We start from the raw sequence: 19,251 nt of genomic DNA, 5'->3' as shown, positions 1-19,251 counted from the left end.
TAAGGATAACCATTGAAAAACACCCTAAGGCTGATGTACCAGTACTGGCACTGGTGCATCTTCAAGATGTAGCCATACATCCTTGGCTGCAGAAGGCTTTTTAATGGTATGAAGCATCATCTCTTTCCAAAAAGCATGTACTGGAATCCAGCCTCTTTGCACTTGAGGTGCTGCAACTCATGGAAGGGGTAGCACATGGCAGAGTGTTCACAGACTGTGAACCTACCCTGGATGGACTGTAAGATAGGAGGCCATATGGAAAGTGCCTTTAGCAGCTGGAATCAAACAGCATGGCTGTGTGTGCGATTATCCTGACATGGACATTTTTTTCTGAATGCTCACTGACTACTTCTTCACAAATCATTACAGGATCTCGGGATTTGAAGACATCCCTGTAGTGGGGGTGAGGTAGAGTCGCACCAGCAGAAGGTGGGCATTAGAAGGCACAACATCCCATAAAACTTCTTGGTGAGCATTAGGAATGCACCTGCAAGCTACATCTCTTTGTGGCATGCTCAATTACTCCCCCCGCCCCGACACACACACATACCGGTCATACTTTATGGGCTGGTATGATGGAGGAAGATGGCATCATGGCCCCTTTGAGGCACCACAGGGTGCTCTCCATGGGAGCAGGGAAGGAGCAGTCCCTGAGCTCCTCAAGCAACAGAACTTCAATTCTGCCTAGTTCTTAGATGCATGCCGTAAGGTGGGACAGACTTTGTGTATCCTTCTCCTGCACCACTGTGCATCTGTGTGAAGAGACAGGCACAATTTAGCCCTGTATATAGACATATAGCCTCATATTTTCTACACTGATGCATGCTTGTGTGCTGACGTCTGCAGGTGTAAATCAGGGGCGTGCAAGTATATGCTCCACATATTGTATGTCTGAAAATCTGTCCCACGGTGATTAGAGCTTCTTGGTGTCTGGGTTTCAGAGATGATAAGCAATCTCTGCTCCTGTTGAAATCTGCTGGAACTGTTGGTGCAAAATGCTTGTGAAAATCAGGCCCTGATGCTCTTTTCCCAGCTCTGTCGTTTCCTCTCTGGGTGGCCTCAGCCAAGTAGGTCTCTTTTTTCCGAAGGTAAAGAGAGGAGTGAATCATTTCAAAATAAAATGGCATTGTCTGTTTGTTACTGCAGCATGTAATCTGGGGATAGAGATGAGTGAAAGCAAGACAGGCGATCAGTGCTGCAGGGTACCTTCACCAAGTGAACCTTTAAGAGGGACTTGAAGGAGGCAGCGAGGTTGCAGGCTATATGGAGTCATGGAAAATGCTGCAGACACAGGCAGGAAGAGAATAAAGGTGTGGAGATATTGTGTTATTTATTGGCATCCCATTGTCCTAAATGAAAAATAAAAATTAAGGCCCATTTGTTGCAAGAGAAGAATGATCATAATTTGTTTCCTGTGGGAAAAGTCTTGCTTTTCTAAAACTTGAGGCCACACTCTCATCTGGGTAAACTGGCCTAGCTCTGTGGATAGCTGTAGAGCTAGACTGATTTCATGTCACATATCAGAGGGGTAGCCGTGTTAGTCTGGGTCTGTAAAAGCAGCAACGAATCCCGTGGCACCTTATAGACTAACAGATGTTTTGGAGCATGAGCTTTCGTGGGTGAATACCCACTTCATCAGATGCATGTCACATGGGGATCTGGCCTTGGCTATTTAGGCAAACTGAGTTAATGAACAAACAGCAGCTTTGATGGGGCAGAACATTCTGTTCTACTTTGTACAGGTCCTTGTACTACACCCATCACGAGAGTGCTTGAAGGAAGTAATCAAGCAACATCAACAAAAGAAGTTTTATACAATGCTCATGGAGACTTAACCACAGACCACATTATTAAATTGCCTTCAGCCCTTTTGCTGTTTACCTTTCAATCCAGGACACACTCTTTAACTGAATACAAAGTTGATTGTTTTGTTGGAGGGAGGACGTGGGTGAAACCTGAGGATAAAAATTGTGTAATCCTTGTAGTCCATGAGGCTAACAAACTTTAACGTGTCGTCAACTTAATAAAAACAAACCCCAAGCCCAACAGTAAGACAACTGCTCACAGGTAAGGGCCTGATCCAAAGTCCAGTGCAGTCAATGGAATGACTCCTACAGATTTCAGTGAAGTTTGGATCAAGCCTTAAACCTACCTCTTCCTCTGGGTCTTCCTGAGCATGTTGGGTGAAATCTTGACTGAAATCTTGACTCCTTTGACTTAAATGGAGCAGGATTTACCCCTTCTTTTATGCTTAGGGTGTAAACAGCTTAAGGCAGGGCCTGTCTTTGGTTTTGCCCTGCAGAGGGCTGAGTACATTATCAGTCCTTAGCAAATAACATTTACCCAGGAGAGCTCAGATCAGCAGCTGGCCTTCAACAAGGTCCTCCCTCATGCTAACTCCAAGGGTGGCCTGCCATCTTTGACAGAACTGGCTAGTACATACTACCTGCAAGTGAATCTGAAAATGGGTTGGTGGTTCAGATCAGAGGAGCATCCAATAGTCCTGAATGTCTTTGCAGTGGAAATCTCCCAGGAACAGGCTTTTTTGAATGTTTCACAGTTCACCTGGGTTTATCTGGGCTGTATACCATGAAAACTGAATTTCTGCTAAGTTCCTGGATGAAACCAGGAGGCTCAGGAACAGGAAAGTTTAAAAGAGGGGAACTGGATGATTCTGGGCCTAGGAAATGGGTTGGGGAGCTTTTCAAAACAGAGGAGTCAGTTTGAATCCAGCTCAGGTTAATAGTGAGAGAAAGTGGTTATTACCTGATTAGAATGCAAGAACGGCCATATTAGGTCAGACCAATGATCCACCTAGCCCAGCATCCTGTCTTCCAACAATTGCCAATGCCAGGGACTTCAGAGAGAATGAACAGAACTGGGCAATTATCACGTGATCCATTCCCTGTCGTCCACTCCCTACTTCCAGCAATTAGAGACTCAGGGACACCCAGAGCATGGGGTTGTGTCCCTGACCATCTTGGCTAATAGCCATTGATGGATCTATCCTCCATGAACTTACCTAATTCTTTTTTTTGAACCCTGTTATAGTCTTGGCCTTCACAACATCTCCTGGCAACAAGATCCACAGGTTGACTGTGTGTTGTGTGAAGAAGTACTTCCTTTTGTTTGTTTTAAACCTGCAGCCTATTAATTTCATTGTGTGACCCCTTGTTCTTGTGTTATGTGAAGGGGTAAATAACACTTCCTTATTCACTTCTGCGCCACCATTCATAGTTTTATAGACCTCTATCATATCCCCCCTTAGTCATCTCTTTTCTAAGCTGAAAAGGCCCAGTCTTATTAAGCGCTTCTCATACGGAAGCCGTTCCATACCCCTAATCGTTTTGTTGCCCTTCTGTATACTTTTTCCAATTCCAATACACCTCTACCTCGATATAACACAACCTGATATAACGCAAATTCAGATATAACACGGTAAAGCAGTGCTCTGGGGAGCGGGGGAGGGAGGGGGGAGCTGCGCACTCCGGCAGATCAAAGCAAGTTCGATATAACATGGTTTCACCTATAACGCTGTAAGATTTTTTAGCTCCCGAGGACAGCGTTATATCAGGGTACAGGTATATATCTTTTTTGAGATGGGCCAACCAGAACTGCACACAGAATTCAAGGTGTGGCCGTACCATGGATTTATATAGTGGCATTATATTTTCTGTCTTATTATCTATCCCTTTCCTAATGGTTCTTGGGTATCAGAGGGTAGCCGTGTTAGTCTGGATCTGTAAAAGCAGCAAAGAATCCTGTGGCACCTTATAGACTAACAGACGTTTTGGAGCATGAGCTTTCGTGGGTGAATACCCACTTCCTCAGATGCATCTGAGGAAGTGGGTATTCACCCACGAAAGCTCATGCTCCAAAACGTCTGTTAGTCTATAAGGTGCCACAGGATTCTTTGCTGCTAATGGTTCTTAACATTCTGTTGGCTGTTTTGATTGCCACTGCACAGTAAGCCTGTTTTCAGACAACTAACCGAATGTTACTCTGTGGCATGGGTGGTTGCAGTCCAGTCTCTAGTGTTATCCACACTACAAATACCACAACACTGCAGCTGGCACTGATTACCCTGGTATCCCCTAAGGCACCTGGGAGGCAGCAATCTGGTATGAAGTGGAGTAAGAGGCAGGATAGGGTGACTGTGACCAGGAGGTCATACAATCCTATATGTTTCCATAGGGGCCTTCATACCAAAAGACAGCACATTTTATAGAAACAGCTCCAGTGAAATGCAGCCACTTATAGGCAGGTTATCACAGTGCACAACAGTGAGAGCAGGAAAAATTTGGACAAGGATATAAGAGCAAACCTTTGTTGGTCAGTGCAATAGAATCCGGGGAGTACAGTTCCAGCTGGCTGGCTTCTCTTTTGCAGAGACGATTTGTGCCAGCAAAAAGTATGAGCTCAAAATTTGCTCCCACAATGTTTGAGTTCATAAGTATTTGTGTGTGGGAAACTAATTACCTGCTCCAGGCCCACAAGAGCTAATATGTGCACTTGCACCTAGGGTTAGCAGACAGCAAGTGTGGAAAATCGGGATGGGAGTGGGAGGTAATAGGAGCCTAAATAAGAAAAAGACTCAAAAATCGGGACTGTCCCTATAAAATCGGGACATCTGTCCGCTCTACTTGCACTAACTGTAGATGCCAATTATGTTTGTGTGGGCACAAATATGCTTCCTGGAATTCCGCACCCACTCTTTTTGCAGGTGGTGGTTGTATTCACAGATAAGGCAGGTAGGCCTGAGCCCAGCTGAATCTTAGCCCTTTAGTGACCATGCACAATAGATAGAACCTTGGGCTTGACATTCGTCCTGCAAGAGTTGTGTATAATAAATTATTGGCTTCTCAGTTTATGGAGATAAGGTGGGTGAGGTAATATCTTTTATTGGACCAACTTCTGCTGGTACAAAAGACAAGCTTTTGAGCTTACACAGAGCTCCTTTTCAGGTATGGCTTCTCAGTTTCTCTCAGAAGGAGGAACTGCTGAAAAGTGATACTTAAAGCTACACACCAGGCCCCCAGTAATCTGTTTGTGGAATTTCAGGAAATAAACAGGGAAGGGAGAGTGAGAAGCAGGAGGTGCCAAAGGAAACATAGCACTTTTCTCTTTCCCGGGGTTTAAGTGGTATATTGCTCCAACTGTGGCAGATAAATCTATCCATCAGAAAGACATTGATTTGTATTTTATGTATACCATAACCAACCTCTTGCCTGTGTGGGCAGAAAGTCATAACCAGCCACTTAAGGCCATGTTTTCAGCATCCCCACTTTTTTGTGAGCAATTGATTGGCCTAACAAAAATGATTCTGGGGGTGTGTTGCGTGTGCAAATGGCTATCAGTGTGCAGAGAACAGGCATATAGGTGGAAATAAGGGTTTTGCACATGCCTAGAAGTGGTGATTCATATTTGGAGGCTACCTTGGGCTTGGCTGAAAACCTAGCCCTTCAATTTTAGTTTCTACTGGTCATCTTTTTGAGGGTATATAGCCCATTTCAATCTGCACGAATTTAACACATGTGACAAATGGAGGTCAGACCCTAAGGAATCCCGCTGACAGATGAGAAAGATGCTTGATATAAAACCACTTTGCTAAAATAGGGCAAAACTCCCATTGACTTGAATGGGGCCAAGTATCACCCATAGAGAGGAACATGGCAATTGAATCAGTGAGTGGCCTTTTTGTCATGTCACATATCTAAGTCAGATGGTTTTAAAAAGTATTAACTTGCAGCTAGTCAGTGTAATTTGTAATTAATTATACCATGCTCTGAGTGAGATGACCAGCAGCTATGCAGTACAATCTGGTCCTATCATCAGCCCATTGCACAACCAGTTAGCTGAGCGCCACACCCTTTATTAACGGTGTCGCTTCCTTTATTCACAGCACCCATGCAATGTACATGCAATTCCAGCCGCTAACTTTTGTTTATCCGCAGCCTGAGGAAGGCCTCATGCCAAAAATGTGTCTTTCCAACAGCCATGCTCTCCCAGGAAGAGGGAAAACTGAACATTCCTTAATTAACAAAAATTCACCTCCCCTTACATTTGTATTCTGTTTTGCAGATGGGAAATGCCTCTGATTCTTCAGCGTTCACATCCACCTTATCAGAGAGAGAAGACCTGATTTTTGGCACACTCTATTTGCTCTTTGGTAAGGAAAGACTTCTTCTTACGCAGGTGATCTCACACCCATCTCCATCAAGGATGGCATGGTACAAGCTACTGACATGTCTGTCACAGGGAGATTCAGGCACCTCGCATTCACTTCCACTAATAGTTTATTACTTCCAGAAAAGTGTTCCATGTCCTTTGGGTTCATCTGAGCTCACCCCACCCACACTCTCCTCCATCACAGACAAGTAGGGCATGAACACAGGACTTTCTGGGTTCTACTCTTGACACCAATTTCCTCTGGGTCCTTGGGCAAGCCACATCAATGCTCCGTGCCTCATTTTCTCCACATGCAAAATGGGGCTAGTAATGCATATCTCCCTCACAAAGGGCTGTGAGGATTTATTCATGTTTTAAAATGTTTTGAAGTTGAAAAGTCATATATAAAGCCCTGATACAACTCCTACCGTAGGAGAAGAGAGAAGAGTCAGGCCTCAGATACTTAGAATTATTAATAGCTTCAAGCATGCAAAATGCATTAACCTCAAGGAGTGTGTACACCTCTGAACTGCCCTTCTCTATCAGCAGGGGACACTGGTGACATCTGAAAGCCAAAAAGCGAAGCTGAGGTATAAAGACATGTTTTGACAAGGCCTAATCCTGGCTAAAGTGAGCAATGCCATAGATTCCCATGGGGCTACTGCTGCTCACATGAGTAAGACAAGCAGTGTTTTGTCTGTAAAAATAACAATGAGGAAAGTAAGGAGAAAAACCAATCAGAAAAATGTTTTGGCAGAATTTGTCAATTCCGCAAAATCAAAATGTTCTGTGGAGATGGTTCGATTTGGCCAAAGTGCCAGCTTGTCCTTCTGGCTGTTGGGCAGCTACCTAGTACACCACTGGTGAGTCTGGATTTCCAGGGTGTATGGCTGTGGGGCAGGCACCCCTGCAGACTGCCTTGGGGGTGGGAACCCCAGGGATTGCAGGGTATGTGCCTCCAGGGCAGCTCACCAAGCAAACCACCCTGAGGCTGGGGTTCCATTCACTTTTGAAGAGAATGTTGGAAGTTTTTATTTAGTTCCTCACTGAAACAAAACCAAATGTCAAAATACTGAAATCCTCAGGGAAAGGATCTAGCTCTCTTCGCCCAGCTCTAGGAATGAGTGTGAGCTGTGAGTGAAGCCCTGTGACACACACTGTGGTGTGGGGAGAGGTGAATAAATCCTGAAAGAAAATGAAGAATAATTTGCAAACATTCATACAGCCAGATCCTGGTCTCAGATACACTAGTGTAAAAGTGGAACAACTCCATTGCACCCAGAAGAGTTACCAGTTTAACTGAAAACAGGATTTGACACACTGTCCCACACAGCTGCTTTCTCAATCACTTGTTCATTTCAGGTTTCAATAGATAGCAAGGTAAATTAATCAGCGTCTCTTCTGTCTACGGCTAGGAGATGCTTAATGATGCTCTGAACAAAGAATCTCTTCTGTCAGGGAGAAAAGGAATTAATGGCTTGGATGCCTCTGGGAAAAAAGTTTGTAACAAAGTGATCAGCCAGGGCATCTGATCAGGCATGGGCACCAGACCTAGACACAGCTCATCCAGGCCCTACATCTCAAAGACCACTTCCTAGGTCAGAATTCTGTCCCCTGGCCAATGAGCCTGCCTTGTGCCATTCCTCTACATCCCCCCAGAGCTTAGACCCAGACTGGTCAAGTCTGTGTATTTTCATTCTTGTGAGCTGTGTGTAGAGGTGGCAGCTTATTCTAAAAAGGAAAGATTCCCAACAGTAGTGTTGCCAGGTCGCAAAATTTAATCATGAGTCTTGTGACATCTGGGGTTTCTCACAGAGTCCAGACACATGCAGTCATGTGATTACATGTACATCTCCCCTTTCAACCAAATTTCTGGCTCTTGTGGTGGAGGAAAAGCTTGAAAATGTGACCCAAGTGCCCCCTGAAGGCTCAAGAGCTGTAAGGTAAAAGAAAAACAACCTGGGTTGTTTGGGTTGTTTAAACCTCCTGATTTTTAGGGGCCCAACTCTACTTTTGAATGTTTGAGGTTAGCAACACTGCAGTAGCTGATTCCCAGTCAAAGCCAGGGAGGGAAGGGAAGGACCAGTCCGCCCACACTCCTGCCTGGGATGCTGCATTTCATATCCTAATTTTCCTCCATCCCACCCAAATGTGGTCATCTTCCACTTTTACTATCAGAGAAAACTCAGTTCAAAAACCAGGAACCGATTGCAAAGCAAGGTCGCAGGAAATCTTATCTGAACTTATGCTGAAGAAATGGATCCCATGTCATTTTAAACAGCCTGAGCTCATACACTCACTCTGTGTCCCATGTGTCGAACTCTGTAAGATGAGAAGTGTGCAAGCAATGCACAGAAATGCACACACAAGAGTGCACGTACAACACACAGATACACATGTAACCACACCAGGAGTACATTGAAACACAAACACATGCCTACACAAATGACCACACACACACGTATGCACACCAGAGCACTCAAACACACACACATGCATATGGAAACAAACATAGGAACAAACAAACATGCGCACACGGGAGTGCACCCGCTCATATAATGAAGTGACATACATGGAAAAAACCAGCCTGCTTCATGCCGTTCTGAGCTAGGTGGAGGTGGTAAGACTGAGAAAGTCAGCAGCTCTTGCATGCAGCTAAGAAAGATCCTAGAAGATAATAAAGCTAGTAAAATACAGCTAATGAAGAGGTAAGGGAAGGAGTCAAAATAGCTTTGTGGAGGAGTCCTCTAGCAGTGCTAGAAACAAGGATATGCATTTGCAAACTAGTTCCCCTTAAGTGACTCATAAAAAGCGTTCAAAAACTATGTATCTGGGAGCAAGTCCCCCCTGCAGGATCCTACTTATTGAGGCTAACATGTTTCTATTAGCCATTATACAGCTTTGGCATGTAATTGTAACTATAATATTTCATTTACAAGCTAATCCACTGGGAATTAATTCCAGTCCCACATAACCTGCCCCTTGAGTAGCTAGGTTCTCCTTTGTGCTTACAGAGGAAAATTCTTTCAGAGTTACTTAACAGACGAAGAAAACCCTGGTATGAACATTTATTTACCACTGTTGTTTTAAATACATTCCAAGAAAACAAATGACTTTTTCCTGTTGGTTAGGCTGGATTTACATAATCTTCATCATGTCCTTCTTGTTTATGTTGTAAACACAATATTGCACAGCACAGACTCACACTAGAGAAATTGCCAGGAAGAAATTAAAAGCGGAACATGCTCAGCTTCTTGGCTTCACCACCCTAACAACACTGTCACAAAGCTCCCACTATTTATCCAGCTGAAAAGGGTTGGAGGCTCCTTGTCTTCAGTCAGAGGAATTCAGCTCTGCCTTGGACTCTGCTCCCGGAGTCCGTTTCACTGACATTCTGCCTGCTGCCCCATCCCCAAAGCATCTAACAATGACATTCCCATTTAAAATTGCTCTGAAAGTGCTCAGGCAGCCTCATGCCCTTAGGTGTCTAATGGTTGTTATTCACTGTGCCAGCTGAAGACACTCTTTTTGCCAAGTGCAGCAAGTCCTGGAAGCAGATCATCTACCAGGGGGTGACCAGCCTTGAAAAGCCTGAAGACACTTCTGCCTTTTGTATAGCCTGAAAATGATGCTTCCAGGAGAGCTTGGAGAGTTGCCTGGCTCTTGCCCTATATCTGGTGACCTGGAGCTCCCTAATGCAAACTGAAAGGGCAGTTACCAAGTTCTTAGAATGGCCATGACTGTGCAGAGGAGATGAGGTAATGTTAGTGTGGAAGGAAGGTAATGCCCAGTGTGAACTAGATCATTCCAAGAGCCAGACTGGACAGAGTGCTTGAGCAGTCCATACAAAACCCTTCTTCTTGTCTCCAGCCAGCCTGCCTGCCAAATGCTCACTAACCATCGCACACGGTGCTGATGCAGCAGAGATACAAAACCAGGTGCTTTATTGATCACGTCTGTCCTGACTGAGCATTCCCCATGTACTCTCTAAACTCCAAATTCCTGCACCAGCACACAGTGGACGCTGGGCAAAAGCTGAGAAGCAGTTTTCTCCTTGCATGTTCCAAAGTCCTGGTTAGCAATTAAGAAGGGATGTGACCCAGGGTGTTATAGGGCCAACAGATCCTAAAGTGGGAAATCTGCATGTGTGGGATCTGTTCTTCCCTTTACACATTCATACATGCAGTGAGCGGCATCTCTGCATGTACATGGCTACCAAATAAACACAACTCATCAGTGTGTGAGGATAGTAGGTGACCAGCAAGACAGACCTGCACACATGCCCTCCCTGTCCCTATGTCATGCACTGCTCTGCTGCTATCGAGCTTGGGTATCCTATTCTGGGTCTGTCTCTCTCTGCCTTTTCTCAGGCATAGTTTCTCTCTTTGGAAATTCCCTGCTCTTGCTGGTGGCCTATCGGAAGAGATCTATGTTGAAGCCTGCTGAATTCTTCATTGTGAACCTGGCTATCAGTGACCTGGGCATGACGGTGACCCTCTTCCCTTTGGCCACGCCATCCTTCTTTGCACACAGGTAGCTCATTTGCATGGCATTGCATTTAACGGGCATTTCCGCGGGTGTCAGTTTGCAAATCCTGCCTTGATCTGGAGAAGGAATGAAGACTAGAGGTCAAAGTCTGAGCTCAATCATAGCGATGTAAATTTGAAAAAATCCCATTGAAGGCCAGGGACTTACACCAGTGTAAGTGGGAGCACAGTTTGGCCCCAGATCTCTCCTAATAGGAATTCATATCCTGCACTGGGAACAGGAATCATTCCCAAGGGACTGAGCCAAATATAATCAGATATGAGCCACCTCAGCAGGAAGAGCCATCCCCGTGCCTCCCCTCAGCAACTGCCCCCCCAAAGATATAGTGCTGCTGGCCCTTCTGTGGCCACCCCATAAGCGCCTCTCAGAGGCAGTGGCTCCAATTAGTCCCCTGCACTGGCTTACGCTGCTCCCTTGTTCATCGTCCTCAGGTTTGCCATACAGGGCTTTTATGGGGTGCACCTCCCCTCCTCACAGCTCAGCAGGAGGTGCAAGCCCAGTCATCAATCTGACCAATGCCTAGTGTTGCAGGTTGGAGTCTATTTGAATCCATGTGGCATTGTGGGGATGTATCCACATGGGGCAGTGGGAGAGTCACAAACGTGGTCCGAAGAAACCACATGTGGCTCATGAGCTGTAGGTTCCCTGCTCTAGAACCTTGCAACCCTGCAGGACCTGACTACAAGTGTCAGGTTTGGTTTGGGTATGAAAACAACTTGACCCTCCCAACCTCAGGTTGGGTCATCTCTACTCACCTTCTGCTGGCTAGGGGGTAGGTGTGGCAGCTGCGTGCCCCACTCCTGCTGGCTGTCACCACCTCGCTGCTCTGTGTGTTGCAGTGTGAGCATGCCAACAAGTCGCAGCACGCCCCTCGGCGGCACACACAGCACAGCGTGGCATCAGCAGCCGACAGCCCGGCCCCACAGGGAAGCAGCCAGAGACAGATCGTGGCCATGGGACGTAGAGTGCAGGAAGCTCCCACCAGGCTCAGGCCACGCTTCAAGGACTAGGTGGCAATGCCGACACAGGTTCAGAGCAAAACATTGGATTCGGGTGGAATCATTTTCAGAACTGACCTGACACTTCAGTTGGGTTGGGGTCGGCTGTGCTCAGGTCAGGTTTGGGTCCAGGTTGGGCTTTAAAATGAGGCCCAGGCAGACCTCTACTGTGGCTCCACCCAATGGGAGGGGGCTGGCGGGACTTGTACAGTATGTACCATCAGCTGCTGCAGCATATTTAAACTGAGCATTGCTAGGACAAAACCTTTCAGCCACGTGCAGCGTCCTTCCGAAACTGACTTATCACCTTTCTGTTTTGAGGGAGGTAGCATGGACTAGTGGTTAGGACACAGGACTGGGAGTCAAGAGACCAGAGATTATTCCCAGCTCTGCCACTGACCTGCTGTGCAACCTGGGGCAAGTCACTTCGTCTCTCTGTGCCTCAGTTTCCCCATCTGTAAAATGGGGCTAATGATATTACTCATCCTCTGTAAAGATCTTTGAGGTCTGTGGATGAAAAGTGCTAAACATTATTACTACTTCCTTGAAACTGACACTCCAACAGTAATGTGCAAACAGTGAAGCTGTTTCAGTTAAATATACAGAAGGCTTTTTTTTTTAAAAAAAAGCAATACATGCAGCTTGTGTGTACAACTGCATGTGTGACTAGCTAATCATGGTCATTTGCATTCACGACTCAGTTTGTGCTCACAGCCATGATAACTGTGTGTACCATAGGGACACAGCCACATGTACATCTCCTTAAACAATCAGGCCCTATGTATTCATTTCCCCATTTCGTAGCATCCACCAGAACAGCCTCCTAGAGCCCAGCTCTACCACTTAAGTAGTTTTGCTTTCTGTGTCAAAGCATGAGCTGGAATGATGCCAACCTTCCTGTAATCAAGTGTCTGGTATGAAATGCCGGGTGGGAAATACCCATGTGGCTTCATGAACTGCACGAAGCAACTCAGACAAGTTCCCACCCTCTCAACAGAATCACAAGCCTTGTGAGCTAAGCATGTGGAGTAAATGTGAAGATTTCGATTTTACCTGATGATTTCTCTCTTCCAGATGGCTGTTTAACCATGCGATGTGCACATTCTATGCATTCTCCGCCATGTTCTTTGGCCTCTGCAGTCTTACCAGCCTGACAGTGTTAAGCACGGTTTGCTGCCTGAAGGTCTGTTATCCAGCATGTGGTAGGTGCTGGGATGTGTAACCCACCTTACTCTCTCCACGTCTGCCCTCCCGGCTATTACTGCCAGTAACCTCACTCCATCTTCCCCATTCTTTAACAACTTAGGTTAGTCACAGATCTCTTGGCAGCAGCCCCCTGAAAAGCTCTCCATTAGGGAACATATTCATAAACATTTTAAATTACTCTAATTAACACAAACAATAATACCATAGCTACTTGTTTTCCTCTTTTAATTTGCATATCTAAATTCATCACCATCCCATTTACTGTTTGGTGCCATACAATCAACGCAGCAGGTCTTAGAAGTGTGGGTAGGAGCAAGTTAAATTTATTATTTCACAGCCCCTAATTAAACAGGGTGTTGTGTTACAGTTCCAGTATCCTTGCCAGGTGCTAATTGTACACAAGGGGGCATCAGTTGAGTGATAGCTGCTTCCAGAGATCATTGGGATCTATGGATTAGCAGTTCCTTTCCAAAGTCACTTCCTAGCGGTGCCAGTGTGGTTGTTGCCCCTTTGCCCTACTGCTCTGTGTAGCTTTTGGTTTTAAGGATTTCATGGATTGTCTCGGGGCAGGCAATTTCACACCAGTCTGAGTGCTGGGCTGCAGATAAAAGCAGTTATGCTGCATGTGTGAGCTCCTATCTTAGTGGTAAATACATTTTGCGTGACTGACTCTGTCCTTGCACAGTGGAAATGGTGCACATCTGATTTAGGAAGTTCCCTGTTTTATGGCTCTTGCTCTAAGGGTTATTCAGATCTAATCACCATCTTGTAGTTGAATGTTAGCCATATGGCTGGTGTTGTGCAAGAAAGAAATACAAAGAAAATCATAGCCCGGCCCCCCAGTTGTTCACAATCAAGGCAGGGTTTATCCAAACTGATCCTAATAACTGGGGCCCTACCAAATTCACAGCCATGAAAAATGCGTTGTGGACCATGAAATCTGATCTCTCCCTGTGAAATCTGGTCTTTTATGTGCGTTTACCCTATACTATACAGATTTCACGGGGAGACCAGTGTTTCTCAAATTGGGGGTCCTGACCCAAAAGGGAATTGCAGGGAGGTTGCAAGGTTATTTTTTTTGCGGGGGTGTCAAAGTATTACCACCCTTACTTCTGCGCTGCCTTCAGAGCTGGGTGGCCAGAGAGCAGAGGCTGTTGGCTGGGCACCCAGCTTTGAAGGCAGTGCCCCGCCAGCAACCGCGCAGAAGTAAGGGTTGCAGTACTGCAACGCCCCCTAGAATAACCTTGTGATGCCCCCCCACAGCTCCTTTTGGGTCAGGACCCCTACAATTATAACACAGTGAAATTTCAGATTTAAATATCTGAAATAATGAAATTTAGGATTTTAAAAATCCTACAGCTGTGAAATTGACCAAAATGGCCCATGAATTTGGTAGGGCCCTATTTCTGACAGATTATACTGCAGAGATAGCAAAACAAAAAAGTATTCTAGGTGCAGATTTTTAGGACTGTACATGCATAGGTTTGCATGTATTTGCACACCTAATCTGTGCACATAATTATTGTGATTGGACAGGTAAATGCTTATTGCCATTTTGGAGGATGATTAGCAGCTGTGGACCCAAATTAGGTGCACAGACAGCATGCACAGATGAGCACTTGTAATTCTGAACATCTGAACATCCTCTCCCCCCACCCCACCCCCGCCCCGCCCCCTATAGAGTGAATTCATAGACCTCGTCTCATGCATTTTGATGTGAAACATAGCAGATAGCTTTCTTGGGGCTTTCCTACTTTGGAGAGTGCCTCCACTTAAAAGAGAGGGAAGTGGCAACAGAACATTCTCCATGAGGGACCCTCAATCTGAAACGGCTCAGGTCACTGGACCTTCAGGGCACAATATAGGGCACATGCATTTATCGAGAGCCCAGTTCCAATGCCTTACTCACATGGAGTAGTACCTGACTCCAAGTGGTCTCTCAGAAATCAGTGGAAGCACTTGCAGTGTCAGATACTAGCCCATGTGAGTAAGGGTGGCAGAATCAGGCCCCAAAACACCTTAGGAGATTGGGGCTTATTAGGGGCGGAGATTGGTGAGGGAGTGGGAAGCTTGGGGGAAGACTGAGTTGGAGGGCTGCTAGGATTGCTAGTTGTTCATTTGCAGCTGATTGTTAGAAAGGCTCTTTTCCACTGAGGGGAAGGCTCATGCTACAGCACCTGCCCCAGAACCAGCACTGCCCCTACATACAGCCAGGGCAAGAGCCCTGGGGCACCAATAAAAAGACAGCCAAATGCTGCAAAAATGACTTGAATCTTTTCTGGCAAAGTGCTGTGCTTTAGCGAATGCCAAGGAAGTAGCTTCCATAGCAGGGCCAGGAAACACCAGAGAGTCAGAGCTGTTTTCATAACCACATGAGTGGGAAGCCTGGGAGAATTCCCACCCCCAAATTAGAGCTGGATGGCAGATGTAGTCATTGCAGGTAACATCCACCCTCCACGCTACTTAAACCCCACAGTGGGGTCATGTATTGGGGCCTCAGGAAGACCAGCTGCTTCTGGGAATCTTTGAATCCTCTGTGTGCTATGGAGAGGGACTCCCTGCCTGCTCCAGACAGGCCAGTGCAGTGGGCAGTTGAGGAAGGCTGGAGGACGAGCCAGTGGATCCACAACTGCACAAAACACAGAAGCCAAGAACATCCCACCCCCTAACAGGAAGGTTTGAGACAGGGGGGTCTGGAAAAGCCAAGGCGAGTTAGTGGCTGCACAGGGGCTGCAGGTTGGGCTGGATTCCATTCAGCCTTTGGGAAGGGAAGGGTGAGTTTCACACTGTAGGACAATAGCCTGCCTAGGCTTCATCCCAGTGGGACCATCACTCCCAGAGAGTTGTATTTTAAGAACATTACATCATGAAGCATAATCGGAGTGGTGCAAACTAGAGCCTAGATCTTTATACACAGGCACACAGTAGTGAGCATATGCCAGACTCATGCATGAGAAATGAGGTGTGGTGCAAAAATCTGGCTCTAAACTGTTGCTATTGATCTAACCATGATATTGCAAGAAAACACAGTATTTCCCGATGGCTGTACAAGGAGGACATGGAGGGCAGGCTTGACTGTGACATGGTCAGTGCTGACCTTTTATTTTGATCCACTATTGGCAAGACATGTATAACACTGGGAAATAATTAACATTGTGTGGCCAAATTCACAATGGGGCAACTCCGTTTTGCAGCACAATTTTCACTTGCATTATTTTTGCCTGGACTTTAGTTGTAGATGCTAATCTGAGGGCTTGCAACACACCAAATGTGGGTGTGAATCACGTAGTTAAAGAGACATGTACCTAGATTTGCACCTGCAGTTCATTGTCTGGGTACAAAAATTGGGGTACAAATTGCACCCACAAAAGAGCAGCTGAGGTCCAGACACCTATCTGTAAATGTACCCTGTATGTTTTTATATTGTCCTGCAGGAATTACTTGCATTTTCTCATTTAGACAGCTGAACCTGCCAATCAACATGTATCTTAACAGATTTTGGATTACAGACAAATAAAAATATAATAGAAACCAACAATATTATTAACTTGACTTGCAGACAAATTCTCCAAGATATATTCTCCAATAAATTCCCTCCGCAGCAACCCAGGATGGATACTGAGTGGGAAGGACTTGAGTAGCTGAATTTCAGTCACTCCTTGCATTGGCATCCATCTTGTGGCTGAGTTTGGTAGATTGGTGATTTATACACACTAACACACAGCAATGTATTTCTGAAATGGCATGCCTGAGAAGGGAAGCCCAGGCCAGCCTGCAGAGCAGCATCTCAAAGGAGGCCGCAATGCTGGGTAATTAGTGCCTGATCTTGCACCATTGAAGTCAATGGGAGTTCTGCCATTGACGCCAATAGAGCCCTTTGAGGAGCTGCATGCTTAGCAGAAAATGCCATGTACCTTGTAGGAATCCAGACACAGCTAAGTGACTAAATTGGTGTCCCTCTTGGTAATGAATAAGTACCAGAAGAACATACTGCGGTAGTGAGCTTCTGCAGCCCCTGAGCCTTAAACCACCAGTGGCAGCTGCCTGTGCCCTACTTGGGAGCACGTACCTCCAGCCAGGTTGGAAATGTGCCTTCTGTTCTAGCAGGCATGGCTGGCATTTCCCCTCTCAATCTTTTTCTTTTCTACACTCTCCCAGCCCAGTCACACAGTGGGAGAAAGCAGCACCAAAAGGAGAGAAGCAAATTTTAAATTCTGTAGGACAACAAACAAAACACAAAACCTCCTGTAGAACTTTGCTTGGCAAATGCCACTAGTGGCCACATTCTCTGACTGGAGTGGCACAAGGCACCTACAAATTCACACTTTTGCATACTCCAGTGGTGTGATCGCACACACACAAATACTGACAGGAGGAGGTACCCAATTTCCATGTGCAGGAAGGTACATTTCACATTTCTGAAGTCTCACCTTCTGTGTTCTCTTTGGAGAATCTAGGCCTTAGTGGTAGGGAAAGACTCCCCGTAGCTAGAGCAGGGATGTCTGGGTTCTAGTCCCATTTCTGCCAATGACTCCCTGTGTTACATTAGCAGAAGTAATTTGATTGTTTGTGCTTCTGCCAGCTGTATAATGGAGATAATAAATAGTGACCTACCATATGGGATTTGCAATAATTAATTGCTTGTATGTAAAGTACTTTGAAAGAAATGAAGGACACAAGAGAAATGCCACTGTTACTTAGCTTATTACTAGATGAAAGTCAGAGCCAAAACTTTCAGCTGATTTCGCATTAATACTTCTGTCAAACTTGTGGTGCCTCCATTCTGCACAATGCGAACCCCTGCTTTGCCACAGCTGAACTCAACTGCAAAGCTGCAGGGACACACTGATTTGCTTGCAAACTTTTGCAGATGCATGACTGGCAGCCACAAAGCAGATAGCCTCTAGGGACAAACGGTCCAATTCATAGAGAGAGCATTGGAAGGAACAAAGATTCCTGTGGCACCTTATAGACTAACAGACATTTTGGAGCATGAGCTTTCGTGGGTGAATACCCACTTCGTCAGATGCATGTACTGGAAATTTCCAGGGGCAGGTATATATATGCAGGCAAGCTAGAGATAATGAGGTAGTTCAATCAGGGAGGATGAGGCCCTGTTCTAGCAGTTGAGGTGTGAAAACCAAGGGAGGAGAAACTGGTTCTGTAATTGGCAAGCCATTCACAGTCTGTTTAATCCTGAGCTGATGGTGTCAAATTTGCAGATGAACTGAAGCTCAGCAGTTTCTCTTTGAAGCCTGGTCCTGAAGTTTTTTTGCTGCAGGATGGCCACCTTAAGGTCTGCTATAGTGTGGCCAGGGAAGTTGAAGTGTTCTCCTACAGGTTTTTGTATATTGCCATTCCTAATATCTGATTTGTGTCCGTTTATCCTTTTCCATAGCGACTGTCCAGTTTGGCCGAGTACATAGCAGAGGGGCATTGCTGGCATATGATGGCGTATATTACATTGGTGGACGAGCAGGTGAATGAACCGGTGATGGTGTGGCTGATCTGGTTAGGTCCTGTGATGGTGTCGCTGGTGTAGATATGTGGGCAGAGTTGGCATCGAGGTTTGCTGCATGGATTGGTTCCTGAGCTAGAGTTACTATGGTGCGGTGTGCAGTTACTGGTGAGAATATGTTTCAGGTTGGCATTGGAAGGAAGTCACCTCAGTTAAGCAGCCAACAGAAAGCTTATGGGATCACTTTGTATAACTGCAGAAATTATCACAAAAGATGGGAAAAAAAGAAAGATTAAATTTGGCCATTAAAAGACAGCCAGGTACCAGCATCTTTTCCCTCTACAATTTCTGTTTCTGCTCTCTAGATGATTACTGCACTTGATTGTGTGGCTTCTCAAGCTTATCTTCCTGTAATGCACTTGTGCATTTTCCACTAGGAAATGACTAATCTCAGCATATTTTTAATTGCTTAGTTTCAAAGAAAAGTTATTCCAACATATGTCTGAAGATTTAGCTCTTTAAATTAAGCCCTTAGAAGATCAGAGAGTTTAAGATTTAAGGGACGGGGGAGGGAACTCAGAGAAAAACCCAACTCGTTTCATCAGCTGGCTTTTCTGAAGTAAACTCTGATAACACTGTCGATTTAAAACTTAAAATAAAAGCTCTGATCTTTCTCCATTTCCAGATGCAGATCCCCCCAGGTGCCTCTCCCAAACCCTTATTTTCACTAAGGTTTAGCAAATCTGCATCTTACTTAGCATTTCACCTCCAGAATTTTAGGGACTCTCAGAAACTGGGGCTGAAAAAGGTCCATCAAAGCCATCTTCCCTGGAACCAGTACAGGACAGAACTTGCAGGACTGCCCCCAACATA

The 19,251-nt window shown here is 45.6% G+C and overlaps 1 protein-coding gene across 1 annotated transcript in view; it reads left to right on the top strand.

The window, feature by feature from the left end:
• The window catches only part of LOC127030986 (opsin-5-like), a 45,126-nt gene that overhangs the window by 16,924 nt on the left and 8,951 nt on the right, over positions 1–19,251 (top strand). Inside the window, exons 2-4 of the mRNA XM_050917665.1 lie at positions 6,082–6,169; positions 10,539–10,701; positions 12,789–12,916. Of these exons, the coding sequence (XP_050773622.1) occupies positions 6,082–6,169; positions 10,539–10,701; positions 12,789–12,916 (379 nt within the window). The remainder of the gene's footprint in view (positions 1–6,081; positions 6,170–10,538; positions 10,702–12,788; positions 12,917–19,251) is intronic.

Source organism: Gopherus flavomarginatus, chromosome 11 (genome assembly GCF_025201925.1).
Source record: "Gopherus flavomarginatus isolate rGopFla2 chromosome 11, rGopFla2.mat.asm, whole genome shotgun sequence".
Classification (NCBI taxonomy): domain Eukaryota; kingdom Metazoa; phylum Chordata; order Testudines; family Testudinidae; genus Gopherus; species Gopherus flavomarginatus.
Note: the sequence above shows the minus strand (reverse complement) of the source record. Positions and strands in the feature narration are given on the sequence as shown.